The following is a 21,362-nucleotide window of genomic DNA, read 5'->3' as shown; positions in this document are numbered from 1 at the left end:
GCCGTCCCGGTGACCGTGCGGGGCTGGCACTGCCCGTGCCGTCAGCGGGGCTCCGCGTTGTCTGGGCTGGACTTCCGACCTCGCAGGCTATGGGGAAGTCCTGGCTGAGCTTCCTGCCTTCAGTTCCCTTCCCAAGTCGATGCGGTTTAATTCAGGATCTGGTAGGATGTAGGAGGAGTTCGAGTTTCCCCTCCTTCCGGTCCTCCTTGCTTTCGTTTATCAGCACTAACCTTTATTTGTCATTGTCCCTAACCTTGTTTGGCTCCTTCTGGAACACTTTGGTCCCGCTGGGCCTGACTGATGGCCCTGTCATTGGTGAACATTGTGGTCTCTCTGTCATCCCACCTCCTCCACGAATTATGAGTAGCCTGAGCAACAGCAGACCTTGCCCGGAACGTGTGATAGATGAGGAGAAGTACTGCTGTATTTCAGTAGCTTTCCCATCATACGCTCCATTTTTAAAGGAGAGGGAGTGAAAACTAGCCAAAGTGAAAAGTTATTCAGATTTTTAACTTCCTGGTGAGGCTATTGTTAATGTGATGCTTGGGGTAATGGCAGCATGGCTGACGGTGAGTTGCCTGGGCCTCAGCACTGAAGTCCTTTGAGCTGTAGGATGGTAGCCAGAAGAGACCGACTCAGCCTTCCAGCCTCACAGCAATGTGCCTTCAAACAGAAAGGCCCCAAAAAATGATCTTGAGGCATGAGTATTCAAATTTGTTTCTAGGCGTAACATGCCAACATATGGGTTTGGGGGCCTGCTCTTCCATATTGTGTTTGGAAAACGTTGGCTGTACATGCTCTGCGTCGTGTTTCGTACGCCCTGGATAAACGGTGGTGGCTCTGTGATAGGAGAATGTGACAGATGAGTTCTTAATCTGTGATTTTCTCTTCCTTGTCTGTCTGGATGGCATTGGATACAAGCTAGCTGATTCTTTCCAGCATGTATCAGGAGGCTGCAATACATCAGTTACTCATTGTGTGATTCTTCCTAGAATTAAAAATGGATGCCTGGGGAGGGGCCTTGTAATTCTGAATTTTTTAACGCACAGAATGAGCAAATTGAAGCTTACTCTCTCGTTTTATCTTTTAGATCCACTCATATGTACAATGTTGTGAGTCTGTGAAGCACCTTAGCAGTTTCTTTCACTCTTCCTAGAAGGCCAGGTGTCACAGGAAAACTTCACTTATTTTGTCACAAGAATTAAGTGGCATCCGGAAACGGCAGCGGATTACCGACCTTCTGCTGGGTGGATGGCAGCACCATTAAAAATGTAATATTTCAGCAAGTTTGTTTTATCCTCACATTGTCCTTCTGCTCGTGGCTCTTCCAGTGGTGATACTTGAGTTTATCTAAAGAGCATGAACCTACTGTTTGGTTGTGTGGTGGGCACAGTAAATGGGAGCAAGCTGCTGCTGTTCACAAAGAGTAAGTCTCTGCAGCTGAGCTGTTGGAGCGGTTTTCTTGGATGCACCTATTGGAGGTTTTGTCAGAATCAAAACTCCTGAAACAGGGAGACTCGTCTTATAAATACTTCTCAGGCATGAAGCCAGTGTGTTGTGTTGGCCCCTGCAAGCTACAGCTTATGCAAACGGGGTTTGTGCTGTGTCGCTCGGGCACGGTCCTGCTGAGTGCTCCCATAGTCTGTGCACTGATTTCCCTGTGGCTGCACAGGGACTCGGGTTCAGAAGCCGTGTCAGAGTTCACTGGAAAATGCTGAGCTGCCTTTTGCGTCCTGGTGAAGGAGGTTGTAAGGGGATGGTGCGTCGTCAGGTATGGAATGCTGTAAATCCAGGATGTGTGAATTTTAACCTAGCTTGCTAATTTAGTCCTCAAAAAAAAAAAAAAAAAAGTATGACTGAAAAACACTGAGCAGTACCTATGCAGCACGGGGGAAGCATGTTCTTTTGCATGATGCGGGCACTGCACTCTGTCGTTTTTATGTAGTGTTGGTTTCGTATCTGACCACTTGCAAAACACATTCTTGTAACACACTTCCAAGCTGCTTAGTGTTTCCTTTCTACAGACAGGAAATTATGGCAAAGAGGTGCTTAAAGTTATGAGGGTGTCTTTGATAATTGAGAACAGACCTCGATTTCCTAAATTCCTTAATCGTAAATTAACCTGTGCTCCTTTTAATTAGCCCCTCATTCATGTAGACCCAACAGATTACCTGCAAATTTCTTTAATGGTGAAAAGGAATTAGAACCTGGGGCCAGGCAGAAGAGATGAGAACTACAATTGCCATTTGCATGCAGTTTGAGGCAGGAAGCAGTGAAAGACACTTACCCAGTGATGCACGTTGTATCAGAGAAGGCTTGATAGTCAAAGTGTAATTTCCTGCAGCCTTATAATTTACTCTGCGATTACTGTTGTTAGTAGCTAAGTAAGAAATTCTTGAAGTAACTTAAGCTGGGTCTGAACGCCTGGGTGAGGCTGGGGACGTCCCTGTTGTTTTCTAGCGTTATCTGATGAGCGCATTGTCATTTCATAATTCCCGGAATTTGGCACATCTGTGAGCCTGGGGTGAAGCAGAGAGCAGTTAACAGGCTACTGCTCATCACTCACATAACAGTGGGTGTGTGGGAGGATGTTAACATTATAAATCCTAAACACTCCAGAAGATCAAGATATTTCACTTATCTCTGCCCTCTGAGAGGGAGAAATAAACCAGTAGATGTCTTTGAAAGGCTGCCTGGCCGTTGGATGCAGTGACAGTGAGACCAAGAGGCTCAAGGGGACGTACATCCTGTAGAGTGTGAAAAACACGACTGCCTCATTGTTCTTTCAAGACTTTCCATTATTTTCAGTTTGTTTATTTGGTGAAGCTTTGCCAAGTTCTGAAATGAGCAGAAAGCCGGCGTCACCTCTGCCTGGCCTGTAGAATTCGCTTGCAAAAGTACTTGGAGGGCCAGGTTCTTTTTTCTTTGAAAGAAATATGATCCAGTGCAAACACGTAGTTACTGCTCGCATGGGTGGACTGTTGCAGGGCACTGTTTGACTAAGAAGAATCTGTGAATCAGCCAGGATAATTCCAGAACAAGGTGGTTCTCTTTCCTTACAAAAGCTTATGACTAGTGGTCCTAGGGAGCTGCCTGGAATCTGACTTGGTGATGATGGAAACACAATTGTATTTCTCCATGTGTGCCTGCTAAACAGTGAGCAAAGAAGCAAAGCAAAGTTGTTCTAAGCGAAGAATTTGAGTTTTGCAACGCAGTTGTAAGTAACAACTAAGCTGGAGAGTGTCTGCCGTGGGCTATTTAAACGTGTTTTCCTTCTCTGCCTTCCTGCAGGTCTCTTCCTTCCTGGAAATTCAGCAAAGAGTTAGCATTCCCAGGCTGTTGGATCTCTTCCATGTTAATGGATAACATTTGATATGTGCCCTGTAAATCCTGCCCTGGGACTCCGTGACCGGTGGGGTGCCTGATGCCTGTAATCCCCATTCCCCGCCGGGTCCGTTCGTTCCACGGCCCCCACACGACCTGCCTGCATTCGGCCTGTGGCCCGGTAAGGACCACTCACTTGGTGCGCACCAAGTACAACAATTTCGACATCTATCTCAAATCCCGATGGATGTACGGATTCATCCGTTTCCTGCTGTACTTCAGCTGCAGCCTCTTTACCTCCATCCTCTGGGTGGCACTCTCTATCTTGTTTTGCCTTCAGTACCTTGGCATCCGGATCTTTCTGCGTTTCCAGTACAAACTCTCCATCATCCTCCTCTTACTGGGGCGAAGGCGGGTAGACTTCAGCCTCATGAATGAACTGCTCATCTACGGAATTCATGTGACCATGCTGCTAGTGGGGGGGCTGGGATGGTGTTTCATGGTATTTGTGGATATGTAAATAAAACACGCGCATGTGGGCTGAGAAGGTGACTTTTCTTCCACCCCAAAATGTGTCAATATCTTTTCTTTTTTATATAAATTATTTTATTTATCAGTGCTACTTTTTATTGATAAATTAATGTTCTTGTCTCTGGATTTCTTTTCTGTTTTTTGAGGTTTGAGGTGCCATTTTGATTGTCAAAGGACAACACTTGACTGGGTGTTTTTTTCTTTGCGCTGTGCAAGTTAATATGAATTTATTCTAGCCCGTAGGAGCCTGCCTTGCTGCTGTTCCTGTGTTCCTACGGGCATGACAAAGGCAGTGATTTCTCTGGAAGACAGAAGCCAGATAACTTTGCACCTCACGCTCTTAATCCATCTTCACCCTTTTTCTAAAAACGCTTTGTAATGTCTCAGGCACGGAATACATATCCTACTTGGCCAGTGTTATCGTTTCTCTATGTTGTGTGCATTTTGCATTCCCTGCTGAGAATATGGGCCAAATCCAGCGTTGCATAGGAGGTTTGGGGTTTTTGTTTTCCTGTTTTGTTTTCAGATTTGTGCTATACCGTTCACTTTAACATAATTCTATAGCTTTGTTTGGCTTTGTCCTTTTCAGGCAATTAGTGCTGAGTAATTGAGTCTTACCCTAATAGACCAAATCCACGCGAGTGATGGGAGCAGAGTTTGAGATCATGTGTTCTTGAAACTCCCAGGCTTGGCAAATGTGTTACCATTCTGCAAGGATTAAGGGGAACCCATTGCAATGGTCCTTAGTGGTTAGTCTTGGCATGGGGCTCTGCTTTCCCCAGGATTGATTAGTTCCACTTTTCTCACAGAGGCACTTGTGTCTTACAGAGTATGGTGGGATGAGACTGTCTGACCCAGGAGAGTCTGAAAGCAGAGTACAGTGTGAAATGACAATAATTGTCCTCTGCAATCACAGAAAACCTTCTCCTACCTCTGCAGCAGTGAGAGTGGGTCACTGGAGATCTTCACTAGCAGCTCAAGAAGGAAGTTAAGCATTGAGCTCAGTTTTACTGGGCTTGGTCTAAGATCTCGGGCTATTCCTCTGTAGTTGGTCAGTGACTTTATTATAGAGTCCAGAAGCTGTCTTTAAAGCTTATTCTGGTTTTGTTTGTTTTTATTTATGGCGGAATATGCTCTTTTCCTTGTGTTCTTTAAAGAACTGTTTAAAAACAAGTTGTAAAAAATGACAGGGACCCTTTTTTCCCTCCCCGAAATCATTGGGAGTTGATCATAACAGAATTTGCAAGACTGGAAATACGTGACTGTGTTTTTGTGCTCTCTCTGGTTGGAGGTACGAATGGGTTGTCCCTTGAACAAAGCCAGTTTGCAGACAGGAAGGATACTTTGTGTTTCAGCTTATGAGTACTGCCGTCTTTTGCTGACACACACTGATTTGTAGGCTTTCAGATAGAAAATAGAGAAGCTTCTGTCTGAAGCCCAAAGCTAAGGCAAACCCAGAAATTATCTCATTATCAAGTGTTAAGATAATGCAGACTGAACACGCAGAGCTGAATAAATAATGGGCCGCCGTGGTGTGAACTTTAGATTAGCCCCGCGAGAGCCAGAGGCTGTTTCTGCAGGAAAGATGTAGTGTCAGCAGATGTCACAAACTGGTGTCTGGAAGTTTCCTCCTAACCGTAGACATCCCCAGAGCTTTGTTCTGGGATTGCTGTCTGGACTGCAGGTCCTGAGTGTCCTGCATGTCCGAGCTACAGCTTGCTCTGTGGGCAGAGGGAGTTCCCAGTAATTCCCAGTCCAGTGCTTTCCTCCCCAGTACAGCTGTTGGCCTGGGGCGTTGTAGCTCTGCTGTGCAGACTGCGGGACTCCTGGGGCGACTGTGCTCAAGAAGTTCTGCGGGAAGTGTGTTGCGGGCAGCCGCAAACGGTGCTGGGGTGAGCGGAGAGACCGGCCAGGGCCCCGTGAGGCACGGCCGAGAGCAGCTCTCCCTCGCTGTAGGCACAGCATGGAGACTGGTCAGAGGTTGGATGGTAGGACCTCGTTTCACCCTGGAGCAGCTGTATTTCAGTACTCCTTATAACGAGGAGTAAAAGAGTGAGTTGTGGTACGTGTGGGTGCTGCTGCGTTCCCCACCCGTGCCTGCTTCAGCTGGTCGGTGCTGTGTGGTGGATACACTCGACTGTTTGGTCAAACCTCTGGTAGTTTATAGACTCTTTTAGGTTGGAAAAGACCTTTAAGATCATCAAGTCCAACTGTTTGGCTGAGGCTCTGAAGGAAGTAAAGGTCTAGGCTGCGATCGGGTCATGAACTTCTCTAGTTCCAACCTTTTCTTTGAAAACCCACAGAAGAACAGGGTGACACGGTGAGCTTTGATGTACATGAGCTTGGAAACCGGAACACCGATCATGCGATGAACACATGAATAGCAGGTGGTTCTTCCAAGACTAATTTGGTCAAGGAACAAAGGAGGTTGTGGGCACAACGAGTCTCATACCTACCTTTTCCATAAATATGACAGCCTGAAACGAGCTATTTTTGAGCTCTCCCCGCTAAGCAGCGGGCTGGTGATCTCCCCTTGAGTTGGGACACCTCTCAAAGTAACTCCTTGAGGTTGAGAAACTCCTTCCCAACTGCAGGTCTTTGTGCAGTGTCAGTCACTTGCCATAACCGTATATCACAGGGCACTGAAGTCTTGTATCGGTAATTTTGAATCATCGTTATACCCTCTGTGCAGTAAGTAATAGATTGAACCTTGCCATTGGACTTTGTTAAGCCTCACTTTTACATCATCTTATTTCAATAAAACCACTTTTGCTGCTACCTTTGGCGGTGGTTCTTTAAGCAGTCCAGATCCACTCCGTGACACTCGGGCAGTGGCAGCTGAACAAGGGCTTCTGCGTTGCGGTTCGTTGCTTTACTGCACAGACTTCCCGTCAGCCCTCCACGCCAGGTCCTGCCGTGCGTACTGAGGAAAAGAAGTACACGTCCTTATTGAATAGTAAAGAAGCAATGTTTGCCAAATGTTCCTCGAGAGATGCCTTGGGGATAGGTGGCATAGAAGTCAGTGGAAGGTGATTCCCCACGTTAGAAAGGTGGCCAAATACCTACTGTTAGACTGCCCTGAATCGCAGTTCTGCAATTGCACGCAGGGACAGACAACCCCAAGGTTAAATAATTGAGGAGGAGGCCTCAAAGTTCAAAATATTCTCGTTCTTGGTCATCACCAGCCCTTGGACACCTTGCAGTGCTTGGGTGGTGTGGCCCTACCAATGCAGGGGGAAGGTGAGGTCCCTTTGAAGGCATGCTGGCAAGGAAGAGGAATTAATTTTCCAATAATTTGTTTTATGATGTAATAATTTGAACATTTTAGATCTTCATGAATAGAGCAGTATCTGGCACCTCTACGGCGCTTTTCAAAGCGTTTTCCAACTGGAGCTAATTAAACCTCAACATACCCAGGAGATTGCTGAACAAGTAAGAACTTGGTAATGGTTCAGAATTTAAATTCTGTGTTTTTTAAATTTGAGATTTCTCTCTCTTTTTTTTTTTTTTTTTTTTAGGATTACTTTGCCAAAATATTTTTTCTCAAGGAGCTGAGATTCTAAAAGTTTCTTACAAGCTCAAGGGCAGCCAAGCCACAACTGAGGGAGGGAGAAAGGGGCAGAATAAATGTTACATTAAGTATATGCAAAGAATAATCTGGGTTCTTTTCCCCCATTTAGTTTAATTGGAAAACCTGGTATTTTTAATAAAGGGGGGACAACCCCAAACTTGTTATAATACAACAAATAAGGAAACAAGGGAAGCTGAACTTTCTGCTTTTTAAGAGTCAAACAAGTGGCTTATAATGAGATTTGAAAGAAATATTTCATGTTAAGCAGGTACTTGCAAACTGTGCCCCACTGGCAAAGCTCATGGTCTTTTGGATTTTTCCCTCTTTCCACCTTCATGCGTGCTGGGCTGGATGGATGGGGCTCCAAAATGTGTTAAGTCTTCCCTTCTTGCTCTGTAGGTGGCTACAACTCTCAAATCTTTGGAAATTTTCATTTCAGCATGCGTTCATGCCGACTTCATCCTGAACAGCTGGTTTGTTCCCTGTCTTACTTTTCTTTCCATGTTTGGGCTTTAAATATCGCTGTTATACTTACTGGGTTAAAAATGCCCTCACGAGTGATTAGGAAAAATACTAGAAATACTCATTTGGGGGAGTTTGCTTATCCCAGACCCATGCCAACCCCTTCGGAGAGCTTCCCCATGGAGTCCCGCTCACTCCAGAGCTTTCCAGGTGTTTGGGCGACAGAGAGGCCCCGGCTGCGTTGCAGACTTAAGGCCAGGGATGACGGTACGTGCAGTGGCGAAGCTGCCTTGGCCTGTTGTTAGCCTGTGAATGTATGAACGAGACGGAAGTGTTGGTGCTTCACCTTGTTAACTCCGCAGAACATGACACCAGCTGGTGTTTTGGGTGCCTACTGAATTCCGTATGAAACATGCCACCTACATTAAACTTGTTTTTTTAACATGTTGATGGATTGATTCCTTGGGAAGAAAAAGGATGAGGTTTTGTCTTATGATACTGGTATCGTTCTGATGTGGGGATGTCCTAGATCCTCTTCCTCTCTTTGCACTGCTGCAAATAGTCGGAGCAAGTGCATGGTGGAGGAGAATCAGCCCCTCTCTGGTTATGCCTCGGAAGCATCACTGAGACTTGGCTAAAACGCCTCTTTTTACCTCCCTAAAGGGTCCTTCAGCAAGGACTTAGGAGGAGAACCAGGAGCACAGCACAGCCTTCTAGCTCCCAGGCTTTGGCTGCAGTAAGCAGACTGTGTTGCCCACCGTGGCCATCTGAGCAACTGGAAGGAACTGTCACTTGGCACTGAGGTGCACATCAGTGAATTGCTCCAAGGTGCTGTCTTGCCTCCTTTCCTTGCGTAGAGCTGAGCTGGCAGTGCAGAGCTGTATTGTTTCAGGACACAGTTGTGATGCTTCCTATGGGAATAAACAAGAATATTCCTACTATAACTTCCTAATTCTTATTGTTCGTATGTGAAAAGTACTACAGTGATGTGTGGCAGTGTGAAACCTGAAGATAGGTGCTGGATGGGACTTGTTCTCCCAGTGACTGGCAAGGTTGGAGCTAGTGGAGGCACAGGCTTCAGAGAACTGGCATGGAGAGGACCCTTGAAGACCAAGCTGTAGGTGAACTGGAGAAATACCTGTGTAGATAGAGCAGCCTGCATCCTAACACGTGTATGAGATACTCCTTTCTGTTACCCCAGCTTAGCAGCTCAAGAGTCACAGTGGAGGACATGAAAGAAAGGGGAAAGAGGCTTCCAAAAGAGAGAATAATTTGGGGAAGAGTGGATGTATTTTCACTTTCACTATTACACAGGAAACCGTAAGCAGTGCTCAAAAATGTGGCTGGCGCTGTGAGCACAATGGCAGATGGCAAAGTTGGTTTGAGTGCTGGGGAGTGTTTGACTCGATGACTGTAAAAGGTTCAGGAATGTACTATATAAATGTGGGCTTTCTCTTATTACTGTTATTTTAAAATACGTCTCTTCAGCCTTTGCCATCTCTTAGGCAAGAACTTGTTTGCTCACTTCTTGGGTGAGGTTCTACGCTGGGCACCTGCTGGTGCCAGTGCAACTGGCCAAATGACCCCGTGTCCCAGCCCAAGGGGTCCCCAAGGACCGGCCGCAGGCTTCCTCAAAGCAGGTACCATACCATGCCAGCAAACTCACTTGCTCCCAGGGTGTGCTCCTAAAGCTGAGCCTTTTGCTTGTGTTGCTACAGCGTTAGGGATTGCTGTTTTCCGTAAAAGCAACTGGCGGCAGGTTCTGACCCAATCTACGGCTGAAGGTGTCAAAATGGCATGGGGAGCAGAGGGGAGAAGAGACCAGCCCCTTACCCTGAAGGGCCTTACCTGTCTGAAAGCTCATTGTAATTCTTCCCAAGGTTCTCATAAATTGCTGATTTTGTTCTTTTACCTCCTGGGGAGGTAGGAGACAGCATTTGCTACCAATTGTGGAAAATAGCACGTTTACTTTCAGGAACAGCTTTGGCTATTCTGGGGCCTCTAAGCACACACCGATAGCACACTTCAGCGAAGACGCTGCTGGGAAATATGAAGCCTTGTTATCTTTCTGCGTTTTTATTTAGCCAAACAAGGTTTCCATAGCTCCTGGACAGCTCTGCTGCTGGGGAAAATAAAAAAAAAACCCTCTCATTTCTTCACCTGCCAACTCGCTGCACTAATTTTGTCTTCCTGCTTCAAAGCAGTCATCGTGCCCAGAAAATGTCAGTTCAAAGCGAAGTTTTGTCCAGTAATGAGCCAGTGAAAATTGTTTAGCGTAAGATCTTCTTGTGCAGCTATCAAAACTGTGCTTAGGTGGGAGCAGAGCTGGGCCATCGGGGTCTGCTCTGAGCTCCCTGCTCGGGTGGCTTGAAATCGGGACCGCGTGTGTGCTGCGCTTCAAGGCTTGGCTGCATGCTGCTCTACCGAAGGAATAGCTTTAAGTTAGCGTAGATGAAAGGAGCATCCCTGCATCTCCCGCATCCTTCTCAAGCAATACATTCATCTACTGGGGAAAAAAAAGACCACAAAACTTGCACAAGGGCTGTATAAACACGACACTTTTCTGAGCTAAGGCATGCCGGGTTGTTGGAGAGCCTCTTCCCCTGCTGACCTCCACCCCACACTCTGCTGGCTGCAGAGCGTGTGCTCCAGAAACGTGTGACGTCCCCCACAGCCGGGTGAGTGTGCAAAAGGGAGTTGTTCCTCTGCCACCAGCTCTCCTCCTGCCAGCACTCGGCCACGTGACGGAGGCTGGAAAGGCTGCATCCCAACCTTGGATGCACAAGACTCTAGTAAATCAGAGGTTTTAATACAGCTGAAAGCCAACTTTACCCTGCATGGAAAATGCTGTATGTAACACCAAGAGACAAATACCAAAGCCCTTAGCTGGTTCTTTAAAAAATAAAAAACCTCCCATTGGCCCTGGTGAGAGTTTTGCCTGAGTAAGGACGTCAAGATTATGCATGCTAATTAAATGAACCACCCATCCCTTCAGAGTCGGCTCTCTGCTGGGAATTCCCCTCTGAGTAACTTGCTCCCAGTGAGGAAAGGAGTTGCATGAAAAATTTCCCAGATGGTGAATCCGTTAGAGAAAATCACAATCTGTTTGTGGCTTTTTTGAACAAAAAAAAAAGAGCACAGGAGATGCTGCAGAATAAATTTGTTGTTGCAAACCATTTGCTCAGTAATGGGGAGAATTTAGATGGGCAAAGAGCTTTTTTTTCAGACTCTTATCTCCCTGCCTCTAAAAATGAGTGATGGTTTAAAAAGGAAATCACAGCCATGTGTATGTTAAAAGCCTGATGCGGTTACTTTAATGGTGCTTGTTCATTTATTCGGACATCAAGGGTGTTGGAAGCCGCGGGGGACAGTGGCCTCATCCATGCAAACCTCCAAAGAACAATTGCTGCTGTGTGCTATGCTCGGCTTTGTGCACCCGCCTGGCACAAAGGAGCCGTTTCACACAGAGCTGCCATGTCCTGGCCAGTGTCCCTGTCAGCATCCCTGGGCACCGGGACCCCTGCAGCCCCAGGACCCCTGTCCCTGGCCACTCCGCAGGGCGAGCGCCGTCTGTGATTTGGGGCCAAAGCCCAGGGGAGGGGGCTTGGTGGGGTGATAGAGCAGCCTTTGGCTGGGGAGAGGAGTTTGGGCTGGGGCAGGCGTTGGCAGAGCCCAGCAGTGGTCCCGGGGATGGATGGTGCCGCCTCGTTGCAGGCTCAGCAGAAGGGAAGGTGTGCCCACACGCTCACCAGCCCCTTTGCCATCGCTGCCCAGGGCGGGAGAGCGTTGAGGTGCCAGGCTGTGCCCTGGGAGCTGCTCCTTCCCACCGGCCCCTCTGGAAGGGGACAATGTCTGGGGAGGGGACCTGTGGGTGGCTGGCACTGGGGAGGGCTTGGATCCCTGCTTCATCTGTCAGAGCCCGAGACACTGCGTCGCTGAGTGCAGCCTGGCTTTGCTGCATGACTGATGTTGCCTGGACACATTTCACTTAAAATCTGAATTTCATAAAAAGCTCCACGCCAAGAAAAATTCTTCCAAGCTTTTCTCTTTTTTTTTTTTTCAGTTAAACTTCAAATGAACACTGCTTAATAGTTTCTTGGAAACGCGTTTGCTTGCAGTTATGTGCAATGTAGGCACTGTTACTTCCTTCTTCGCCATGTGAGGCTGACTGCAAACTGTCTGGTGGCAAACACAAAACCTGGCGTTGTGCAACCCGGCGGGGCGGGGTGAGCGGTGTGTGCGGCTACCGTGGCCCCAGTTGTGAAGGTGCAGTCTTCTTAGCGACACCGATGCCGAGTTCTTCTTGTGCATACATCGATTTAATCAGCCCACATCCTTTAAATAACCCAGTCCTTATTGCTGAGGATTACATAATCACTCACCGTCTCGGTTTTGCCGGGTTCAGTTTAGGAGAGATTTATGTGCCTTTGGGTTTCGTGCAACGCGCCGAGCTTCAAGGACCAAGGGTCCAGCGCGAGACACAGCGGGGCCTTGCGCACCGTTCTCTCGTGCTCCAGCCTCTCCTAATGAACCAAGCTGGGAGTCCTGATTTGCCAACAGATTTCCTATTTACTGTTCACCAGAGCATCAGTTGTGACAAATAAACGGAAGAAGGCAGCATTTCACTGAAAGCATTTGATGTACTGATTAAGACGCTACGCAAAGCTCCTTCGGGCGCACGGGAAGGCTTGGTTGCATAGTAGCTATTGCTGTGCTTGGGGGAGCTGCTGCCTGGGCGTCGCTGCCCTAGCCACGTCAAAAAATCACAGGAATACATGTATTTCTGAAGTCTGGCTGTCCAAAGCCAGGGGAGTGCACTTCTCTTGGCAGTAGCAGGGGGGGCGGTTACCACAGCGATTGTTTGTTTAAATTGGGTCTATATTCACACATCGTGAATGCCTTCCGAAAGGGATGAACGCGGCGCCTGGGTTTTGAGAAAACACAGGATAATTTTTATGATCAGTAATGACATGATAGCAATGTGCTACAATAAGGGCAGGCAAATTTCATGCTTCAAGGGCTGTAACTGCTTAGCAGAGGAGGCAGGAGGGGACTGATGCTGCTTTTTCAGTTCTTTGGGAACGTTGGGCATGTATGAATGGGCAGTAGGATTTTTTGGTCTCTACCTTTAAGCATCAAGCACCAACAAAGAACTGAAGCAAGAACCAAGACCTGTAACCTGGTTATAGCTCTGGATAAACGTCTAGTTCTGCTAGAGTCAATGGCAAACTCTGAGTGCTCTCAGCGAGGTCAGGATTTCACCTTGTGTTCTTCTCAAAGCGAGCTGCCTGTTCCTGGGGAAATAAATAAAGCATTTGAAAACGATGCTCGTAAGGTCAAGTTGCAGTGTGCGTACGTACAGAAGATGTACTTTGCTTGGTGTCGGTGTGTAGCCCAAGAAATACGGGGCCAAATCCTGAACCCCTCATTTCAGGCCGCTGCTCTGGGGTTTTTCCCAGGCTGGCTTTGCTGCCGCACTTCCCGGCTGGCGCAGAAACACCCGCTGCCTTTGAGAGCAGCGTGTGGCTGGGACCAGAAGGAGGAAGATGGGTTTGCTTTTCCTATGTGAACAGCAAGCGTAAGGGGTTGAATTCAGCCCAGGTCTCCAAGCTGCATCTCCCTGGGTGGGGGTCCAGAAGTTCCTGGAATGAGACATGAGTGGGGCAGACCCCTGTGGCTCCACCCCTTCGGAAAACCCACCCCACCGTGGGAAATGCACCCATCGCCCTTGGCTTCTGCTCCGCGTTGGTTGATGCGGTGCAGTGAAACCGCGGAGGACAGAGATGGGCAAGGGCCGGGTTTGTTCGCAGCCTGCTCGTGACCTTGAACATCTTTCACCTCCTTCCAGCGCCTGATTCGGGGGAGAAAGCAGGGGCGGGGGCGGTGGCACAGTATCGAAACGTTTGTTCAGCAATTGCTGCAAAAAAAGCAAACTTGCTTCAATCTGCAGAGATGCCAATTGAATTTTGTTTTGTTTTGGTATTTTGGAGGCAAGCCAAAAGCAAGATGTTGTGAAGTTTTCAGCAGCTACTGCCTGCTTGTTCCATACCAAGCATAACTTTGTATATATTTTTATCGGCAAACTCGGTCCCACGCATCTTGATGTGCAAACAAGAGCCCTGGCTGCAGGGCCGCTCTCCCTGGGCGCCGGGAGAACAGGGCCCTTCTTCCCTCTTTTCTTAGGCCAGAGTTGCAGGAGCCGGCCTGCAAAGGTATCTTTTTTTTTTTTTTCCCCTGCCAGCTGCCAGCTGCTGAGAGGAATAGCAAGTGGTTGATTTGATTGGAGTGGGAAAGGAAAGCAAGTTCAGCCCCCGTCGGGGTCCCCGCTGCTCGGTCTTAACACAGGGGAGATGTCAGCGTGGTCCTGGCTGGGATTCTGCAAAGGTTGCAGTGAATTTAGGGTATTACTTTCTGCATTTCGTGTGGGGATGAGGCGCGTTTCTGCTTTGTCAGCAGAAGGGCCTGTTCTCTCCTTTGCACAATAGAAAGCCGCTGGGTATAAATAGCCTTTCATGCCTGTCACCTCGGTGACTTTAATGGCGATGCCCTGATTTAAGCCCTGCTTCCCGAGGATGCTTCAGGTGTGTGCTCTCCCCATGGGACTGAGCACGCGTTGAAATTAAACGCCTGTTTAAGAGGCTCTGAGCAGACGTGCTAAGCCCGGGTTTTAATGCTTTCCAGAGCTGGGACTGGCACGAGGGGGGAGAAGGGAGCCCATCGCTGCTGTTTAAGCACTACAGTTGTTGCCTTCACAAAGGATCAGCACTCGGAACAGGGAGACATCTTAGGAGCGTCTGACAAATATATGTACATTTGGGGACCGCGAGCCTTGATTCGTAATATGGTGAAGGGTATTGAACATGACAGAGCTCCACAGAGGATAGAGCCAACGCTCTACCTGCCTGCCTGCGCAGGACCGGCTGGAGCAAGCCCCCGGCATCTCCTGGGGAGATGGGATGGGTGCCCAGCAGCCAGCGGGCAGGGAGAGGACAGGTGCTGTCTCCCATCTGCCTTGTTCATCTCCTTCCTCTTTGTGGGGAGCTTTGCAGCTCGGTCTCATCTGTGTTTTCCAGTGCTCACCGCATCCCAGCCCTGGCATCACCTGGGGTCAGTAAGCGTTATCAATTTAATACTAATAACTAAATGATTTATCTGGGGGTATTCAAGGTGTGGGCTGGGCAGGGTGCAGGATCCCAGCCTGAGCGACAGGAGATGTGTGTCGTGACAAGCTGGGCAGAAGCACGCTGATGGGGTGACCCAGTCTCACCTCTTCCCTTGCCCCCTTTGCCCTGCCTGCATCCTGGTCACCCCTTTGTTCAGAGGTGACTGTGGATGCCTTTTTAAATGCTCATCGTCACATTATCCATCAGATACATATTTACAATCATTCATTAAATTAGGATGTACGTTTCATTCTTCTTTCTTAGAATATTAATGCCTACTCCTGGCTGAAATGCCATATGAATATTCATTAAAAAATCAATCAATTCCTGTGCCAGGAATGATGTCATTTGAGCAATAACTGAAGCAGTAATCGAGCATGCTATGAAAAAACGATGAATGCCATCAGATCTAATGTTTATTGAACTCGGGGTGGGTAAATCACAGTAGGGTTTTCTCCATGCTTTTGTGTGCACAAACCGGTGCTCCAGCTCCACCTTCCGCCTGGTGCCGTGAGCCCAGCCCAGCCCGGCCAGGAGCGGGGAGCACCTCACAAGGATGGACGAGCCTGGGGGCGTGCGGGATGTCACATCACTCCAAGTGAAGAGTGGGTTAGAAATTTGTCTTAACAATAGGAAACAAAAGCTCTCAAAACTGTTGTGGGAAACCTGGAAAATTAATAGGCTGAAGACTTCTTTCCAATAGATCTTTGGCTGATGAAGCTTTCTCCCCTCTTAGACCACTGTCTTGAGGGAGCTGAAGTGATGGCTTTTCTTGGGTTGTCCTCTCCCTTTCCAATGGTGGAGCTACCGGGGCAAATACAGAACAAAGAGTAACGATGTGTTTTGGGAGGGATCATTATTACGCTATGTTTTCTCGGATCGAGACTTTCTGCACAATAGCTGAGGAGCTGTGCCAATGCATGGGCTTTGACTGTGGCTCCCGTGATAAGATCACACTCTGGTGGTGTGGGAAATATGAAGAGTTTTTGGCTTGAATTCAGCAGCAGGAGTCACTTTGGAAATCTTTTGTGTGCAATGCACCAACCTTATAAAAGAGGTCATCTTCAGGATCTGCTTTTTGCCGTAGCTGCCGTATTAAAATCCTCCATCAGCTCTGCAGAACAAATTACATGGAGCATTTATCCTGGGGAGAAGTTGGTTTGACTGTAACTATACATATATTCTAAGATAAATTTAATAGCCAAGATTGTCACCCAAAGAAATTTCCATTTTTCCTTTGTAGCAGAGGGAGGCATCAAACGCAATGATTTTTTTTCTACTTTTACTTTTTTCCCCTCGTGATTTCTGCCAAAAGAGATACAAAAATAGTCTGAGTTTAAAAAATGAACAAATCCTTGCTTGGAACTGACTGTCAGCACGAGCTCCTGGCCGCGTTCAGTTGATCTCCTCGCAGGAGGTCAGCGCGGCCGTAAGCGGAGCAGTAAGAGGCTCCTTCAGAGCAGAAAGGAGGATTCAGTTATGTTTTCTGATGGGACTCAGGGCTGCTGGACCCATCCTTACTGGGTGGTGGGATGCCACCTCTACAAACAACTGAAAATCTGGATGCAATTCTCTCCTCAAAATCTCTTCTGTGTTATGTTGGATGCTCCTGATTTATAGAGTCACAGACTCTCAGACTGGTTTGGGTTGGAAGGGACCTTAAAGATCGTCTAGTGTCAACCCCCCTGCCATGGGCAAGGAATGGTGCAGAGGTCAGGTGCTGCTCAGGAGGAATGCCAGCCCGGCCATGGTGTGGCCAGCGGCTCTGGAGCATGGCAGCGGGCTCAGGGAATGGCTATGGGATGCAGCCAGCAGGCAAATACTTGCCTCCTCTGTTTTTTTCCCTTCTGGTGTAGCAGAGAGGGTGAGGGAGTTGTGCCACATTCTGTTCTTATTTACACCTGGCTGGCCCTGCAGAGCATCCTCTACCTGTATCATTATGCAAGTGCAAAAGGCTCCCCAACATGTAGAGCGTCTTCCCCACGCCTCATTTCCCTGCCCCGAGTGTCTCACTGCTGGAAGACAGATGTTTGGCCTGATCCTGTGATGTGCTGAGCACTTCCCAGTTCACATCCTCTCCGCTGCGGGAGAGGCTGGGCTGAGTGGTATGGAAGGTGGGAGAGGAGCTGAGAGTCAGGCGCTGTTTTCCCAGGCCATTCTCATAGTATGTTGGCGCTAAATATTTAGGAAATTTCACAGTCATAAGACATTAAAATTCTTACCATGAATTAAGCTACTGCTTAATTATTCAGAAGATCAGCTTGATTGTGCAGAATAAAAATCCAGACTGTCTCATGTCCAGCACCAGTATTTCGGGAGACACCTGGGTCAAGCCCAGAGCTGCTGGGAAGCAGGGCTGCCCTGTTCCCTCTGCCCCATCTCGTCCCCACAGAGCTATCACTGGAGAAGACAGGAGCCCAGGTCTGCTGGTTTAGCTGCCCATGTGCTAATGTTGGCAGATAGAATCTTCGGTGAGTGCCCGCATTAGTATTAGCCCATTTCCAGTGGTGGAAGAGTCATTTTCCCGCAGCGCCTGCCGGGACACTGGATCCCAGGCTGGGAAGGAGCAGAGGGGGAAGCCAAGGTTACCTGCTTCCACTTCCAGCACTGCAGCATCAACTCATGAATCATGGCTCTGACAAGAGTGACTTGCTGCATCAGTCACATCGCAGACACTTCAAACCAAAATGTTCTTCTGCGGGAAGGAAGGGGAAGCAGACCCGTTATGCCAGTCTCTCGTTTACATGCTTGGCTTAGAAAAATTAAACTCCTGACTTCATCTTAGGAAGGTTCACACTCTCTTTGAGGGCATCCCTGTCTCCCACTGAGCAGAGACGTGGCCACCCAGTCCCCTTTCCACCCGGTCTGAGTTACGTGCCTCTCCAGAGGTGACCTGAGCCGCTTGATTTAAGGCATCTTGCTTGTGTTCCGCTGCATCTCAATCACCAAATGGTGAGGAGTGGAAGGGAATCTGTAGGGAGAGGCTGAACACTGTTTATTTCCTCAGTGGTCAACTGAGCGATCAACTTTGAATTAATTAAAGTGATTATCCAGGAAAGGCTTTGAAAAAGTGATGGTACTATCAAAAAATAAAAAAGAGACACAGTATGTGAGAAGCCTGGGAGCAGTCTGCAGGGAGTTCTGGTTTGAGACATGTCACAGGGTCTTGCCAGGTGTCCCAAAACTTCCAGACTGGCTGCAGGCATCCCTCTGTGTTGAGAAGGGCACACAGAGCCAAGCCTCACTCTCTCTGCTAAACCAGAAAGGAACACTCCTTGCCCGAATTTCAGGACTCTGGAAAGCAAACAAGTGACCTCAAACTCAACACAGCAGGAGCGAGTTCTCGCAAGGGTCGTCGCAGTCACCCAAGTTGCCTGGCACAGTTGGTCCTGCGCTGGTGGGATGGATGCTCACACAGCCAAGAGAAAGATGAGGCATCTGGGAGCAGAAATCTTGCTCAGACCTTAGGGAGAAAGCAGTCAGCCAGAGGAAGGCTTGTGAAGTCCTGTGAATTGTGCCAGTTCACATTAAATACAATCTCTGAGCAGTAAGGGCGATTAAATATCGCAATCATTTACGAGAAGTTCTGTCTACCAACATGGTGACTCTTTAAGAGAAAGTAGGTATTTTTCTGAAAATTTTATTTTAATGTTGCTCCTGGGAAAACAGTCTGCAGTCTGTCTATGGAGGTCAGGAGCCTTCCAGCATCAGAGCCCGGCAACGTCAGCTAAGCGTTTAGTCCCTGCACGTGAATTAACAGCCAGAGTGAAAATGCCTCCCGGGACTGGGATTTCTCTTCTTCTGCTGGCACAGTCGCCACACCGTTACGTAATAAATAACCATTAAAACAGGCCAACGGTACGTTATTTTTGTTGTTGTCCTACTCTCACCTCGTGGGACTCAGCTGGAGACGAGCAGTGCCTTGCTCTTCTGGAGCAATTCTCACGACAGGATCTGAAGGATTTCTCTGTTTACCAACAAGTAAAGCCTTTTTACACACGACCTTGTACCAGTTTAGTTAGGACAATGCACCTACCTTGGGGACACTCATTTCAGTTTGTTTTAACTTGTTCCTAATCATTTTAATGTAAACCAAATAAGCCTGGCTGTAGCCAAAATAACCACCCGTGCGGCATGGGGCGATGGCCGAGCCTTGTGTGGGTGCTTGATGTAAAGAACTCAGAGCTTTACTGACTTTGCTTATGAGTAACAACTCTAACATCCAGTTCCCTCACACGGGCTCCCTCTGAGCAGTTCTTATCCCATGAGTGACTTCATCGTGTTACTGGGGATGCTGATGTGGGAAAACCCTGCCCAGAGGAGTGAGGAGGCAGAGCCTGCTAGCGGTGCTCCCCATTTTCTGGTTGGCATTATGTGAGCTGGAGCAGGGTTGGGATAGCTGGGGCCGTCACACCACGTTCACAGCTGGAAAGGAGAATACCCGGGGGAGAAAAAATAACTGAGCTGAACAGCCACCAAAGACAACAAACAAAAGGCTTTCTTGGGTAAGAAAGTGTCTCCCTGGGTCCTGCAACTTTGGCTGAGCAAAGATTTCGGGGGCTTGTGCCAAAACGCAGTGTTAGCACCCCGTCCCTCCTCCAGCGTGATGGGTAACAGCAAGGTGCAGCGACTGCGCCGTTCATGGTCCCATCGCGGCTGATCGCGCCTGCAATCGCAGTTACGAATGGCACAAGTGGGCTGCGATGGCAGTTATCTCCCGGGGTCATGGGCTGGTTCAGAGAGCTCAGACACCATCAAAATGCCAATTCTGAGCCCTGGGCCTCCTGGGAGATCTCTGCGGGGCTGACATGAAAACGTTGCTGGGCTGGAATGAGACCCCCCGTGACCCAGGAGAGATTTACTGCAGCAGGGTTAAAGCTTTCCCAGTGAAATACATGCCAGCAAGGCTCCCTAATGGGAGCAGAGTGTAATTCCGGAGTGGGAAGTGAAATGAAGACACCACAAAGCAGTCGAGGAGCAGAAGAGCAAGAGACTAACGAGACAGAGCCAGCAGATAAATTCCCGTGGCGGTCACAGGTTGTCATTTAACCTCTTTATCTCCATTTTCCAGAGGGAGAGGCAGGCATGACACCTACCTTCAGACCCGTTTCAAGCTTCGTGGCTGAAAGGTGTCTACCCAGGTAGTTTCTGCTCTCCATGGCCAGAACCTGTGTATCCTCCTACGCCACCCAGCTCTGCTACACTGGCTGCAATAAATCCCCCAAGGAACCAACTCTTTCCTCACTTATGGTGTTTTAGTTCTGTACAAGGACATTAAAGATTGTTTCTGTTCTTGCAGGCTGGAGCACAGCAAGCAAAACTCATCATCTGGCAAAGTTCACTTGGCTGGTATGATGGGGCAAGGAAAAGGCAAATCCCTCTGCGATAAATAAATAAAGTATGTAAACGAGGGGTTCTGATACATTTTGGTTTGTCATTTGCTGCTATTCATGATGGTATGTTAATCCCGAAGGACTTTATATGGCTGTGTTATAGCTGCTGTGGCCTCTCCTCTCCCCTACGAATACCAATTATGCTGAAGTGTTAGCTAAATGTACCGTCAAAGTAAAGGTTTCTGGTAGCAGGTGATTTTCTCTCCCTACCAGATTGCCTGGTAGTTCGCAGCGAAAAGCAAATATTGGCTGGGTGTGTTGGACCGGGTGGGTGATACCGTTTCTACCTACAAAGAAAAATGTCTGTCCCGGTTACACATATTCAGCCTTATATGACAAGTGATCCGCTTTGCGAAGTCCTCTGAAGGATCCCTTTGGAAAATTCAGTCTCTCAAGCAGACTTCTTAATTTCTGCATTTCTTCCAGCCCGGAGCTGCTCCAATGGGCATTCTTGATGATTCCCATGGTGCCCAGCCTGGCCCGCGGCACACCCCGGCCACATCGATGGCCATCCCTGCGGCAGAGGAAGTTCGGAAAGATCTCACTGGTCTTGTTTGTTCCTGAATTATATGGAAAGTCTCTGCACAAATTAAATTTGTCCTCTGCTCACGGGTTTCATCAGAGGTTGGTGCAGCAGAGCTTTGTTGTGGGCTCCTTGACGGCTCTGAGTTTGGGACCAAGCCAGGCCAGCTCCCTCACACAAGCCTTCAGAAATAAAACAGAAAGCAAGACAAAAAGTGTCTTTGAACCATCTCCAGTGTCCTGAGAGCCTAGAATTGGGGGAAGGAACAAAATCTCTTAACGCTTTGCAGTGAACAGCTGATGTTCAGCTGAAGAGCTGCAGCCAGGAAGGGTTAAATGGGCGTGGGATTGTTTCTTCTGCTTCACTAAACTCTTGCTCAGATGGAAAAAAAACCC

The 21,362-nt window shown here is 48.2% G+C and overlaps 1 protein-coding gene across 1 annotated transcript; it reads left to right on the top strand.

Moving 5' to 3' along the window:
* Positions 1-1,102: 1,102 nt before the first annotated feature.
* On the top strand, positions 1,103-4,336 carry LOC104507825 (chromosome unknown open reading frame, human C9orf69). The gene is made up of 2 exons (XM_010149236.1): positions 1,103-1,271; positions 3,292-4,336. Exon 2 carries the CDS (start codon positions 3,425-3,427, stop codon positions 3,842-3,844), a length of 420 nt encoding a protein of 139 aa, XP_010147538.1. The 5' UTR covers positions 1,103-1,271; positions 3,292-3,424; the 3' UTR covers positions 3,845-4,336.
* Positions 4,337-21,362: the final 17,026 nt, after the last annotated feature.

Source organism: Eurypyga helias, unplaced genomic scaffold (assembly GCF_000690775.1).
Source record: "Eurypyga helias isolate BGI_N326 unplaced genomic scaffold, ASM69077v1 scaffold5443, whole genome shotgun sequence".
Taxonomy (NCBI): domain Eukaryota; kingdom Metazoa; phylum Chordata; class Aves; order Eurypygiformes; family Eurypygidae; genus Eurypyga; species Eurypyga helias.
The sequence above is the reverse complement of the archived record's forward strand: the minus strand, read 5'-3'. Positions and strand labels throughout refer to the sequence as shown.